General features: G+C 41.9%; 1 protein-coding gene across 1 annotated transcript; it reads left to right on the top strand.

The window, feature by feature from the left end:
- Positions 1–7,021: 7,021 nt before the first annotated feature.
- Positions 7,022–14,848, top strand: SPIN3 (spindlin family member 3). The gene is made up of 2 exons (XM_010599924.3): positions 7,022–7,333; positions 7,608–14,848. The coding sequence occupies exon 2, from the start codon at positions 7,650–7,652 to the stop codon at positions 8,424–8,426; it is 777 nt and encodes a 258-aa protein (XP_010598226.1). The 5' UTR covers positions 7,022–7,333; positions 7,608–7,649; the 3' UTR covers positions 8,427–14,848.
- The last annotated feature ends 319 nt before the right edge of the window (positions 14,849–15,167 follow it).

Here is a 15,167-nt window from a genome sequence, read left to right as displayed (position 1 = left end):
GTTGATTGTGGATCCAAGTAAAATGAAATCCTTGACAACTTCAATCTTTTCTCCATTTATCATGATGTAGCTCATTGGTCCAGGTGTGAGGATTTTTGTTTTCTTTATGTTGATGTGCAATCCATACTGAAGGCTGTGGTCTTTGATCTTCATTAGTAAGTGCTTCGAGTCCTCTTCACTTTCAGCAAACAAGGTTGTGTCATCTGCATAAGGCAGGTTGTTAATGAGTCTTCCTCCAATCCTGATGCCCCGTTCTTCTTCATATAGCCCAGCTTCTCCTATTATTGGTTCAACATACAGATTAAATAGGTATGGTGAAAGAATAGAACCCTGACGCACAACTTTCCTGACTTTAAACCAATCAGTATCCCCTTCTTCTGCCTGAACAACTGCCTCTTGATCTATGTAAAGGTTCCTCATGAGCACAATTAAGTGTTCTGGAATTCCCATTCTTCGCAGTGTTACCCATAGTTTGTTATGATCCACACAGTCGAATGCCTTTGCACAGTCAATAAAACACAGGTAAACATCCTTCTGGTATTCTCTGCTTTCAGCCAGGATCCTTCTGACATCAGCAATGATATCCCTGGTTCCACGTCCTCTTCTGAAAACGGCCTGAATTTCTGGCAGTTCCCGGCTGATATACTGCTGCAGCCGTTTTTGAATGATCTTCAGCAAAATTTTGCTTGCTTGTGATATTAATGATAAAAAAAAGAGATATTGTCCTATAATTTCCACATTCAGTTGGATCGCCTTTCTTGGGAATAGGCATAAATATGGATCTCTTTCAATCAGTTGGCCAGGAAGCTGACTTCCATATTTCTTGGCATAGACCAGTGAGCACCCCCAGCGCTGCATCTGTTTGTTGAAACATCTCAATTGATAGTCCATCAATTCCTTGGGGTGTGTAAGGGTCAAAAAAGAAGAAGATTGTGGCATCAGGATAGGAGGAAGACTCATTAACAACCTGCAATATGCAGATGACACAGCCTTGCTTGCTGAAAGCGAAGAGGCCTCACAACTGGGCCAATAAGCGACATCACAGTAAACCAAGAAAAGATTGACGCTGTAAAGGATTTCATTTTACTTGGATCCACAATCAATGCCCATGGACGCAGCAGTCGAGATTTGCACTGGGCAAATCTACTGCAAAAGATCTCTTTAAAGTGTTAGAAAGCAAAGATGTAACTTTAAGGACCAAGGTGCACCTGACCCAAGCCATGGTGTTTTCAATTGCTTCATATGCATGTGAGAGCTGGATGATGAATAAGGAAGACCGAAGAAGGATTGATGCTTTTGAATTACGGTGTCAGCGAAGAATATTGAATATACCATGAACTCCCAGGAGAATGAAATCTGTCTTGGAAGAAGTACAGCCAGAATGTTCTTTAGAAGCAAGGATGGCGAGACTTCATCTCACATATTTTGGATAAATTATCAGGAGGCACCAGTCCCTGGAGAAGGACATCATGCTTGATAAAGTAGAGGGTCAGCGGAAAGGAGGAAGACCCTCAATGAGATGTGTTGACGCTGTGGCTGTAACAATGGGCTTAAGCATAATAACGATTGTGAAGATGACGCAGGACCAGGCAGTGTTTCGTTCTCTTGCACATGGGGTCACTATGAGTTGGAACGAACTCAGGGGCACCTAGCAACAACTTTTTGAGTGTGTATGTTCCCTTGTTTTGAATTGTGCTGTTTCAAGAGTGTTATGCTATTGTTGATTGTCATAAAAAGGAAAATCATAAAGTAAAACACAGCCATAGACTGGTCTCACAGACTGGTGAATTTGTGATTCTCACCAAAAGTGGCACAAGTTTCAGGGTGAGTTACCTATAAAACTAGATAAGATTTTGTCTTGAGAGTGTTGGCTTTGATCTAGAGAGAGTGTTCTATCTGGGTTTTTTTATTTGTTTGTTTTGTTTTCCCTTTCTGCCCATTTTCAGATTAGCCAGGCTGACTTTGCCAGCTATTCATGAGGTTGTTTTAAATTCCAGTTCTTTTCTCTTCCAAGAAAAACTGCTTCTTGCACATGTCTTATTAGTTGGGCTTCGGTAGCTACTTTGAAATACTTTTTGATATAAATTGATTCATTTGGAAAGTGCATTAAAAAAAGGATGGATTGTTGATTTTCATTCGTGTAATGAGGCCTCAAAAAGACAATAATTATTATAAATTTACTTCTTTAAAAGATTCTTAAATGTAAATTAAAACTACGATGAGATTCCATCTCACTCCAACAAGGCTGGCATTAATCCAAAAAACACAAAATAATAAATGTTGGAGACTCTGTGGAGAGGTTGGAACTCTTAAACACTGTTGGTGGGAATGTAAAATGGTACAACCACTTTGGAAATCTATCTGGCATTTCCTTAAAAAGTTAGAAATAGAACTACCATACAACCCAGAAATCTCACTCCTCGGAATATATCCTAGAAAAATAAGAGCCTTTACACGAATATATATATGCACACCCATGTTTATTGCAGCACTGTTTACAATAGCAAAAAGCTGGAAGCAACCAAGGTGTCCATCAATGGATGAATGGTGAAATAAATTATGGTATATTCACAAAATGGAATACTATGCATCGATAAAGAATAGTGATGAATCTGTGAAACATTTCATAAGATGGAGGAACCTGGAAGGCATTATGCTGAGTGAAATTTTTCAGAGGCAAAAGGACAAATATTGTATAAGACGACTATCATAAGATCTTGAGAAATAGTTTAAACTGAGAAGAACACATTCTTTTGTGGTTACGAGAGGGGGGAGGGAGGGAGGGTAGGTGGAAGAGGGTTATTTACTGATTAGATAGTAGATAAGAACTATTTTAGGTGAAGGGAAGGACAAAACTCAATACACGGAAAGTCAGCTGAACTGGACTGGACCAAAAGCAAAGAAGTTTCCGGGATAAACTGAATGCTTCAAAGGTCAGCGGAGGAAGGGCGGGAGTTTGGGGACTATGGCTTAAGGGGACTTCTAAGTCAATTGGCAAAATAAATTCTATTATGAAAACATTCTGCATCCCACTTTGAAGTGTGGCGTCTGGGGTCTTAAATGCTAACAAGCGGCCATCTAACATGCATCAATTGGTCTCAACCCACCTGGAGCAAAGGAAAATGAAGAACACCAAGGTCACACGATAACTATGAGCCCAAGAGACAGAAAGGGCCACATGAACTAGAGACTTACATCATCTTGAGACCAGAAGAACTAGATGGTGCCCGGCCACAACCGATGACTGCCCTGACGGGGAGCACAACAGAGAACCCCTGAGAGAGCAGTAGAACAGTGGGATGCAGACCCCAAATTCTCATAAAAAGACCAGACTTAATAGTCTGACTGAGACTAGAAGAATCCTGGTGGTCATGGTCCCCAAACCTTCTGTTGGCCCAGGATAGGAACCATTCCCGAAGACAACTCATCAGACATGGAATGGACTGGACAATGGGTTGGAGAGAGACACTGATGAGGAGTTAGCTACTTGTATCAGGTGGACACTTGAGACTGTGTTGGCATCTCCTGTCTGGAGGGGAGATGGGAGGGTAGAGAGGGTTAGAAACTGGCAAAATGGTCACAAAAAGAGAGACTGGAAGGAGGGAGTGGGCTGACTCATTAGGGGGAGAGTAAATGGGAGTATGTAGTAAGGTATATATAAGTTTATATGTTGAGAGAGTGACTTCATTTGTAAACTTTCATTTAAAGCACAATAAAAATTATTTTTAAAAAAAGATTCTTTAAAGGGTGGGGCAGATAGGGTTATGAAACTGTAACATTTTCCTACCTCTGAATGGTATTATCAATTTAGATTGTAATAGTCCTTCAGGAATTTTATTCTGATTAGTTTGGAGTTAAATAAGCAGTTACATAAATCGAATATTCCTAAAAGTTCTTAAAATTAAGGGAATTAAAACTCAGATATTTTCTGTTAAAAAACCATTAGAGAAGCTAAACCAGAAACGTTTTTAAAAATTAAAGTCCACATAATTTAGATAGATCCTTAATAAAATTAGCCTAATGATTTTAGTTTAAAAAAAAACTGTTTTCTGTGAGTTACCATTGTTAAGAATAATATAAGCATACATTTTTATTCTACTTGAGTATGCTTTTCCAATCTTATACGTGTTTGTTGTTGTTGTGTGCCCTTTAGTTGATCCAACTGATAGAGATCCTTTATGACAGAATAGAACTGCCCCATAGGGTTTCCTAGTTTACTGATAGTGTTGCCAGCACCTCTGTGCCTTTAATTGAAGGAGTTTCTTGCCTTTCACTGGTCAAGAATGAACAGGTGAGGCACAGAGAATTTCCCACATGAGCAAAGCTTTATTAAAAGAGGCTTGCAAGCAGAGATGAGGAGAGCCTAGGCAATGCTTACCTCCCACGTCCCCCGGAAAAAAGAACTTGCATGGGTTTTTTAAGATTTGAGGGGGGAGGATTTATGCTTATTCTTGGGCATAGGTGGGGTTTTCCAGGAAGTGGCCCGTCTGGGCAGGGATTTGTTAACTAAGGTGCACGCGCAGCAGCTTTCTAAGATGGCTTTACAATGGCTTCTGCCCTGGAGGATTCTGGGATTCGTTGCAGGACTTATTATGGGGTGTCATGCCTGCACAGTCTCTCCTGCGGTGCCGGTTCAATTCCTGTCTTGGGTACTTGCGTCAGGCAGAAGTCATCGGTCAGTCACCTTGCCGATGTCTGCACATGCTCCAGGGACCAGCTGGGGTCAGTCCTTCTAAAAAACATCTTACAAGGGAGTGCATTGTTTGTTCTTTCCTTATCACACATTCCAGGATGGGGGTTTTGCATCATTAGCCAAACACATAGATTTGTAAGCAAGTTGCAAGTTGCAGGTGTTGCAGGGCTCCTTGCCTAGGGCTCAGTCCCTGTTTCTTCCCTATCTCAATAGAATAAGCTAGTCTTACTTTTACTAAATATTTAGGATTATGAAATATATAAATTTGTGCTTAACTAAATCATAATTCTGGAAAACTTTATTTCATCAGTAATTATGTTGTCTGATATATAGGCTACAACATTATATAATTTCCAAGATCTTTAGGTAACTTTGAAACTGTTACTGCAAATTGCGGGTTTGAGCCACCTGCCGCAAAGCCAATATTGAGACAGGAGGAGGTAAGCAGTAAGAAGGCTTTATTGAATACCGGTATTCAAGAGACAGAGGGGGTTAAATTTCTCCCAAATTCTGTCTGCCCTAAAGGGTTGATGGGAGGGTTTTATACAGAAAAGATCACAGTTACCTAATGTTTTGAGCACGTAGTCCACAGATGGTCTTATACATTACAAAACAACCACAAAAGCTCTGTTTTAAACTAAAGATAAACATGTCAGGCACCTGGACTCTAATCAGTATATTTATGACAGGCTGAAAAACTCTCACAAGAATCTCTCGGCTAATGGGGCTGTTTTGCCAAGTCCACTGTGGCTGATGCTGAGATAGGGAGGAAGAAAGCAAACCTTCTTGTCGGTTTGCAGGCTGAAGGTCGTTTCTCAAGACAACAAAGAAAGTAGACATCAAAGCCACGGGAGCTGAGATAGCTCTGCATCCCTTCGGAGGGGAGGAGACCGGTGCAGCTGGTGCAATTAAAAAAATGTTTAGAGGTCACCTAGAGCGTCATTATGGCGTTAGCCATGTCAAGCTCTCAATCGCCTATTTCGAATAAGGGAAAATATGTTGTAAGGTATTAGGGTGTTTGTTATGTTTAAGAGGGGAACAGGCTGCTCAGCTATATTTTGAACAGAGCCTGCACCATTTTCCAAGGACTAGAGATTACTCACAGCTTATACAGCTATATTAGAACAAATGAGAAAATATATTCTCCTTAATATTAAAGCACTAAAGAAAAAAACATTTTCACTACTTCAAAACCTTGAACTGAAACTGATTTGAGCTAATTAATGGGTAACCATTGTATACTTAAATAATTTTTAAGGTAGAATACTGAGACATTGATTACTAAGCATAATTTTTAATTTATGCTTTTGATTTCTATATTTATATACTACAGAGAGGCTGTAACTTTGGATCCATTAATGAATATGTTCATTTTTGCCACTTTGCTTAGTTGGACTATATGTGTTACTATGAAAAGTTGTGTTTCGTGTATTTATGATCGCTTCTGGTCTGCAACAACAAGTTCTGTTGTGCATAGGGTCACTTTGAGTAGGAACCGACTCACCACACCTAACAACAACTGGTCTGCAGAAAAGGCTGGTATGGAACATACAGTTTATAATTATCCACCTCCACCCCTCCCTCAGTTTTCTCTGTGAAATATAACTAAATTACTTTTCTTAAAATTTATATTTGTTAGTGATAGAGACTAAACTGAGGAGAAATCGTTTCAGAGGAATACAACTGTGTACATGCTTCTGTTTTTCAAGGAAAAGAATCTTTTTCCTAAATCAGTGTTTGTTTTATTTTGTCTCAAAATGCCTTTGCAGTCTTCAATCTTATTGAGGGCGTTAAAGAGTTTGTGTGTGCGTTGGGACACTATCCATTATCAGTCAGAAAAGATTACGAAAAGATTAGGTCAGGATGGGAGAGTAAGCACTGGCGCATTTCTCTTCACCCTAACCCCCAAACCAAAACCAAACCCACTGCCCTCCAGTCCATTCGGACTCAAAGCGACCGTATAGGACAGAGTAGAGCCGCCCCATAGAGTTTCCAAGGAGCGCCTGGCGGATTCAAACTGCCAACCTCTTGGTTAGCAGTGGTAGCACTTAACCACTACACTCGCCCTACCCCAAGTCCCCTTAAATGACAGAGAAGGCAGATTTATATATACAAAGAATAACTCTATAAGGGCACGGTAAAAAAAAAAAAAAAAGTAAAGGGTGAAGTCCTAGAAGATGAAAAGCAGATGGGACACCGGCGCAGATAGAGTTGAGGTGGAGAAGGGGGTGGAGAGCCTCGGGCCCTAAACTAGGGGAGGGGTGGTAGGCGGTGGGGGAGGGGCGGTGGTGGACCGCGCAGCTTACTGTTTGGGGAAGGGGCGGGGCCAGGAGCCAAGGAGAGCCGCCGGGCCTAGAGCTTTTTTGCGGGTGAGGGCTGTGGGGGCGCTCAGTATTTGGCAGGAAGGGGAGGCCTCTCTCCTGGCAGGAAGCTGCGCTTCCGAAAGAGGGAGGAGACTGCGGCGGATGTGGCTGAGGGGACCCCAGCGGGCAGCTAAGCTAGTTCGCGCCGGTTGAGAGCTTCCCCTCTAGAGGTGATCCTCGCCTGCGGATCCTCCCCTTCCGAGCAAGTCTTGCAAGCATCCGACTTGTCGCTTCAGGAACGCAGCTGAGACGGCAGCGAGTTGTCCGATTTCGGCAGGTGAGGTCCGCGATTGGGAGTCGGTGGGTTGTTGTGCCCTCTGGCCTGGATAGTGTTGGTCTCAGGGTGGGCTGTGGGGTGGCCCCTGTTTCATCTGTTCTAATCGCGGCTCCCTCCCTGTAGACTAGTGGGCCTTGAGCTGGGGAGGAAGGCTACTGCAGGCCTTGATAGCCATCTTTGCTGTGTAGGTCATGGGAAAAAGGCGCGGGCGCACAGGGTTCACTGAAAAGGAGAAAAAGCTCATCATGTGATGGAGTGAATTTTTTTTTCTTAGTTTCTTTCCTCGCCCCGCCTCACTGCTGTGCTTCTCGCAAGCATGAAGACCCAGTTCGGAAAGGCAGCTGCAGGGCAGCGGTCCAGGACAGGCGCGGGACATGCTAGCGTGTCTGTTACCATGATGAAGAGGAAGGCTACACACAAAAAGCATCGGAGCAGATCCATCTCCCAGCCCCGGAGGAACTTCGTGGGCTGCAGGATTCAGCACGGATGGAAAGACGGAGATGAACCTCTAACACAGTGGAAGGGAACTGTTCTGGATCAGGTACCTGTAAATCCCTCTCTGTATCTTATCAAATACGATGGATTTGACTGTGTATATGGATTGGAACTTCACAGAGATGAAAGAGTGTCATCACTTGAAGTCCTTCCTAATAGAGCTGCATCATCTAGAATCAGTGATACTCATTTATCAGAAATCATGATTGGCAAAGCAGTGGAACACATTTTTGAAACAGAGGAAGGTTCCAAAAATGAATGGAGGGGGATGGTCTTAGCTCAGGCACCTGTCATGAACACATGGTTTTACATTACTTATGAGAAAGATCCTGTATTGTATATGTACCAACTATTAGATGATTATAAAGACGGTGACCTCCGCATCCTTCAAGATTCCGATCATTCTTCTCCAGCAGAGAGGGAACCTGGAGAAGTCATAGACAGCCTAGTAGGCAAACAGGTGGAATACGCCAAAGATGATGGCTCCAAGAGAACTGGCATGGTCATTCATCAGGTAGAAGCGAAACCTTCTGTGTACTTTATCAAATTTGATGATGATTTCCATATCTATGTCTACGATTTGGTAAAAACATCTTAGATGTCATCGTGAAATTTGCCAAGTATATGAAATTATTATGCACAGAGTCTGTAGACACAGTCTTGATTACTTTCCAGTTTGTAAGGAGAACCATCTTCTCCCTTTTTGCATGTTTTTGCTTGGCAAAAAAATTGTAACTTCCACCTTTTCAGAAGTTTTTGGAAGAAGCATTTTGCTGTTCTGTCCACCTTTTTCATTGGTTCCTCCCCGTAGGAGGAAGATTGATTTGTCTGGTTAGTGAGAAGGGTAAAGTCTGACATCAAGGGCCCATATTTTTATCTTGGGTACTTGGGCAGTGTTAATAAGTTAAAGGTAGCTGAACACTTCTCACCTCACCCTTTTGGGGACTTGAACTTTCAGCATTCGTTGAGGTGTGAAGCTTCCTGATACGTTTCATGTGAATGGCTGGGTAAGTGTCTGCAGTCTCATCTCTCTCCCCAGGTGGCTTCAAAATTCTGATTTTTAAGAGGAGTAGGAAGCCCATTTTGATCTCCTCTCCAAGTTATATTCTTAATTCTAACTGTACTAAAAGTAAGGCTGAAATTTCGTTCCCATTTTGATTCACGTACCTGTTACTCAGCTGGTTCAGAATCAAAAGGGTAATTATTTTGGACTTTAGTACATAAGCATAGGCTGAAAAACCTTACAAAACTGGTAAGAGGGTAAGCATTTGGGAACGAAGCTCCAAGTGGAAAGATTAAGGTTTCTGGTGTAGCTTAAATGGCATTAGAATCTCTGTTTGCAATATCTGGCTGGTGTCTGCAGACATGCAGTGGGTTTTAAATGCATGCTGTGCAGGCAGATTTAGCACAAGTGGACTGTACCAGCCCAGTGGAACATTAAACCAGGCTCTAGCTAGAATCCTCGGTCACAAAAGAGGCTGGGTTTAGCAAGGATTGACAGGTATGTCCAGGACCTCAAAATGAAAGACCAGAAATCTGGAATCAGGCCAAGATACAATTTTCTTTCCTGTACTAAGAAAGACTCTTTGAGGAGTTTTATATTAGATTTTAGATTTGATTCTTAGGGGACTTCAGAGTCCCAGGATATGAGGTGGGCAGGGCACCAGCTGGAACTTAGAAAAGCTGAAAACAAACTTTGCTTTCTTGTAAGTGCAGGTGGGATTGGTGTCCCAGCAGGACTGTGAAATAATATGAACTAGAATCAGTACTGGATGATCTGTAGGATTAATGATGTTTCCAGTACCAGCATAGATCTAATAAATTTTGTTCGTATTATGTTCTGAATCTTTAACTGGCCCTAAGAAACTCATGTGTAGGTAAGGGTGAGCCATACTGCACCTGAAAAGTAAGTAATGGAAGGGACTTTTTTACCTTCCATTATTGAAAGCATTTTTTTTTTTTGAAAGCATTAGGAAACCCTGGTGGTGTAGTGGTTAAAAGCTATGGCTGCTAACCAAAACGTCGGCAGTTGAATCCACCAGGTGCTACCTGGAAACTCTATGGGGCAGTTCTACTCTGGTCTGTAGGGTCACTATGAGTCGGAATCAACTCGTTGGCAACAGGTTTGATTTAGTTTTGGTTTTAGTGAAGGTTAGCCAAAGCCTAGGAAAGAAAGGTTGAAAAATAAGCAAGGCTTTTGGAGAGAAGCACCTGGCCAAAGCGAATGCTTTCTTCTTAGGTTTCTGACAGAAGCCTTATTACCATTAGCAGGCTAATAAGACCCTGGACTTCTGCATATTTGAGGCTGAGACTCATGGCAATATAATCAACCACTTGGAAAATATCTTCCAAATGAGTTTAAGTTCACAGATCATGGAGTCCAGACTACTGGCAAAAACAGACAGGCATCCTGCTGAGGATGAAACCAAGAAGATACTCTCTTTTCTCCCAAGTTTTCTCTGTCTACTTTTCTTTTGATGCCACTAAATCTCTTCTATGATATTTGGCTGAGAACAGCAGTGTGGGTGTGTATTGTCATATGTACTATGTCCTGGGAACATGAATTTACTTGGTACAACTGTTTTAGTGGCTGGGAATTGGCACACTGTATAAATTTCCTAATCAGCCCTTTGGACTCTGAAAACGTGTGACATACAGTTGTGGGATTAGAGTAATTGAGGTCGTGAGATCCTGAAGGAACTACACCCATTCAAGAAGAAGAGCCCAGGCTTCTGTTGCTGAAGGAACCCCATATCTGTCCAGACATCTCAGTGAGCTTCCTATGGCTGAAATGAGAAGAACAAGAAATTGGGAAGTACAGAATTTTGGACTTTAATTCCTTTAGACGTTAAGTTAGAAATTTAATATGGGCCATTAATTTTCCCCTCGGAGTTTGAATAGTTGGAGGGGGTTTCATGTAGTTAAAATTAAGGCATTTTCTTTATGTTATTGACATTGTATTATTTAGAATGTTTTTATGTTGCCTCTAAACCAAAACCAAACCTACTGCTGCGAGTTGATTCCAACTCATAGTGACCCTATAGGACAGAGTAGAACTGCCCGATAGAGTTTTCAACGAGCGCCTGGCGGATTTGAACTGCCAACCTTTTGGTTAACAGCTGTAGCACCTAACCACTACACCACCAGCGTTTCTGTGTTGCCTTTAGGACTCATTATATAATCTTTGTAAACTATGTTGGGTAATGTGGCTGGGTGTAATTTTAAATTGGGTATAAAATTAAAAAAGTGAGTGGATTTTCAGCCTATGGAGTAATATAGCCTTGGAGTTAATTTAATTCATGTCCTATTCTGACTCATTTCAGAGCCTTCTAGGGGCAAAAGCAGAACTGCTCACCAGCTTTACAGAGGTGGGAGGAGGATTTTCCCAAGACATTCAGAGTCTTGGGTGTTAACTCTTGTGACTTAAGGGAACAAAAACTTCCAAGAATATAATGGAATCTATCCTTTGCTTCTCTCCATGTTTCTGACTCAAGGAAAAAGGAGAACTTACAACTCTCAAAAATATTTGAAAGAAAATTTCTGCCCATTTCCCCTTGCCACTCATTCTATCTTCTATGTGGGAGGAGGAGTAACTTGATGAAATTGAGAAAAGGGTTATGACAGATAGGCAGCCTAGGCCCCTCTTGGCTCTTGAGCTCACTGCTCACAGCAAGATATGGGAAATAGTGTAGTACTTCACTACATGGCTGAGTAAGTTTCTGCTCTGTGGGTCCAACTCTGTCTTTGGGGTAGGGAATCCCAATGTCACGTCCAAGCCGTGTTATTCAATCCAGCTCTGTCAGCAGTAAAGCTGATATCTAATTTTATTCATTTTATTTTAATAGATAGTTTTCAGAAAAAAAAGTAACTTGTGCCTATGGACCCATGGTGGCACAGTATTTAAGAGCTCAGCTGCTAACCAGAAGGTTGGCAGTTTGAATCCATCAGCAGTTCCTCGGAAACCCTGTGGGGCAGTTCTACTCTGTCCTATAGGGTTACTATGAGTTGGAGTTGACTCAATGGCAACCAGTTTGGTTTTATGGCAAAAGTCAAACAGTATACTAGGGTATAAAGTAAAAAGTAAGTTTCCCCCCCATCCTTAGCCTAAGTCCCCCAGTCTCACTTTCCAAAGCTAACCACTGTTACCAGTTATGTATCCATCCAGAGATACTTGATGTATTTATTTGTAGTCATGTGTGTGGGTATGTGTGTGTATCAGTTTTTTTTACACAAATAGTAGCATAGTGTACATGCTGTTCTGAACTTTGTTTTTTTCACTTGACAATATATTAAAGCTGATATTTTAATCCCTATTTGGTTCCTGTGTATACTTTTTAATTGGTTCAGAAGGGAAGGGGGCGTGATAAATTCAAACTTTCAAACCCCAACCAAGTTTAATGAAAACATAAATGATCCTGCAAACTCACAATTTCTGCCAGCCAAATTTCTCTGAATAGTAGAATGTGAAATGTATGTGAACATGATATATTTTGTGGGAGGAACTCTTTGAGAAAGGCCAGTATATTTTTGTTGAGGGAAATTAAATGGAAAATCAACTATAAGTTGAAGCTATGGGAAAAGTTAAGGTAATATAATCAGTAATCTAAAAATGAAGAGTCATTTTTTGTGTTCAGACTTGGACTCACATGTTCTATTACCACATGCAAATTTATGCTGATAGTTTGACTGGCCTTTTTTAAGTGAATGCTTTCCTGCATGTAACAAGAAACCCATTGCAAACAGGTTTAAGCAGTTACTAAACATCGTTGATTAATATAACTAGAAATAATCAGAGGTCAGGTGGACTTGAGGCACAGTTTGATTGGAGCTAAGGCACGGTGTGATTCTTGAGGATTTTCACTCCTCTTTGTGTCAGTTTCATCTTCAGGCTGCCTTTCTTGATAGCAGCAAAATGGGCCCAGTAGTTCTAGTTCAGAGAAAGATAGCTTATGCCCTGTTATGCATTCTGAACTGGTTTAGGCCATATACCACCTCCCCCCCCGAACAATCACTGAAGTCCCATGGATGAAATCCATTGATTTGCCTACCCTGGGGCATTTGTTCCATCTCTGAACCCTAGAGGATATCTCTCTAGAATTAATATTCCTATTAATATCAAGGGCTTTTGGGAAATGAAAAATGAATGCCATGAACCAATTGCAAATGGCTATTATAACTTCCTCCTTTGCAGGGCTTTGAACCAGTTCAAAAAGGTTCAGTCATGGCTGATGGAAACAGAGCAGCGTAAGCGTTGCATAGCAATCAAACCTTTTGCCTGTTGAATTTTGACTCAAGTAGGAAACATGCCGTGTTGCCCTGCTCAAAGATGGCAGCTGATGGAGGTTGATGGCTGCCAACCACACCACTTTGAATGTGTGTCGCTCTCCACAGTCCTGTCAATAATCCAGTCTCCTGCATCAGGAAACTTTCAGGAGCCTGATGTGGGAGATTGGATTATTAGCAGGACTGTACAGAGTGACACACATTCAAAGCTGCACGATTGGCTGCTGTCTTTGAGCGGGACAATGCTGCCTGTTTCCTAACTCAAAAAAACTCAAACCCGTTGCCATCAAGTCACTTCCAAGTCAGAGCGACTCTATAGGACAGAGTAGATAGAACTGCCCCATAGGGTTTCCAGGGCTGTAATCTTTACGGAAGCAGACTGCCACAGCTTTCTCCCATGGAGTGGCTGGTGAGTTCAAACTGCCGACTTTTAAGTTAACAGCACTTAACCTCTGTGCCATGGGTCAAAATCTGACACGCAAGAGATTTGGTTGCTATGTAACACATATGCTGCCCTTGTTTCCCTGGGCCATGATTAAACCATTTAGAACCAGTTTGAAGCCCTGTTCCTTTGGATACCTAACATGCGTGGATACCTTTCTTCCCACACATTCACCTTCAAAAATGCTTGCATCTATATGTAATAAACTTACGTCCCCAAAGGAAGCAAACCTAATTTCTTATTCAATTACTGCATTTAATATTAAGTTCAGGATCTTTAATCGGTACGCAGTTGTCTTCAGATCCATCTTACGAGAGGCCTGTTAACCTATAGTTAAATTATAAACTGCTCCACACCCCAACACACCCAGTATACACTGGCGGAGATACAACCAGAGAACTATAATAGCCGCCATTTGGAAAAGGGAGGAAATAAACAATACACAGTAGTTTCTGGTCCAAAGCATGTATCATGTTCTGTTAGACAAGGAATCCCTACCCTGGCAATGGAGTGAGTCTTATGGTCAGCCAGCCTCTTTTTCTCTGAGAGGGTCTCCTTTGAGAGCATATCTGGGGTGGCTGTACAGCTTTGCCAGTGTACCTTATGTCATTTCTTGTACCTGAGGATTGCTCTGGGTGGGGGGGTGGTGGAGCAATCACAGTTCTTGTTGGTCAGGTTTGGGGTTTCTTCAGTACAGTAAGTCTCAAACTTAAGCATGCATCAGAATCACCTGGAAATTTGTTAAAATACAGGTTGCTGGGCCCCACTGACAAAGATTCTCATTCAGTACCTATCAAGTCCCCACATGAGACTGATCCTGCTGGTCATGGGACCCACACATTGAGAATCACTCACTTGTAGGTGGCAATTGAGTGAGGCCAGAGTTATTATTTGGTAAACTTACCTGATGATAAAATTTGCCTGGAGTACTTGTTAAAATATAATTTCTGAGCCCCACCTTAGATTTAATGAATCAAAATCTCCTGGGGAAGGACCTCGGAAGCTGTACCAGAAAGGCCAGTGATTTTTATTCAAGAATGATTGGGAAACACTGGTCTAGGGGATTAGATTTTTCTCACTCCAACCTTATCTCCTGTTAAGTCGCATCTCCTTGCCTTTGCCCTCACTAAGTTTAGTTTGCAGGTAAGAATTTGGCTTTTCCAGCCCTACAAGATTTCAGATTACTCAACTGTCTTTCAACCAGGGCTCTGAACTGATTCTAAACTGTTCAGTCATGACTGACGGAAACAAGGCAGGGCTTTGATCCAGTTTGAAGTGGTTTGGTCACAGCCAACAGAAACAAGGGCAGCATACATGTTGCATAGCAATCAAATCTCTTGTTCTTGGAATTTTGACCCAGGGTACAGTGATTAAATGCTTGGCTGCTAAGCAAAAGATGGGCAGTTCAAACCCTACCAGCCGCTCCACAGGAGAAAGATGTGGCAGTCTGCTTCCATAAAGATGACAGCCTTGGAAACCCTGTGAGGCAGTTCTACTCTGTCCTATAGGGTCCCTATGAGTTGGAATCGACTCGATGGCAGTGGGTTTTTTTTTGGGGGGGGGGTTAGGAAACAGGCAGTTTTGTCCAGCTCAAAGAAGGTGGCCTATGGTGGT

The sequence above is a fragment of the Loxodonta africana genome, chromosome X (assembly GCF_030014295.1).
Source record: "Loxodonta africana isolate mLoxAfr1 chromosome X, mLoxAfr1.hap2, whole genome shotgun sequence".
NCBI lineage: Eukaryota > Metazoa > Chordata > Mammalia > Proboscidea > Elephantidae > Loxodonta > Loxodonta africana.
This window is presented reverse-complemented; position numbering and strand designations above follow the sequence as displayed.

Coding starts and splice junctions, on each gene's coding strand:
- SPIN3 (XM_010599924.3), top strand. CDS start 7,650: ATGAAGACCCAGTTCGGAAAGGCAGCTGCAGGGCAGCGGTCCAGGACA.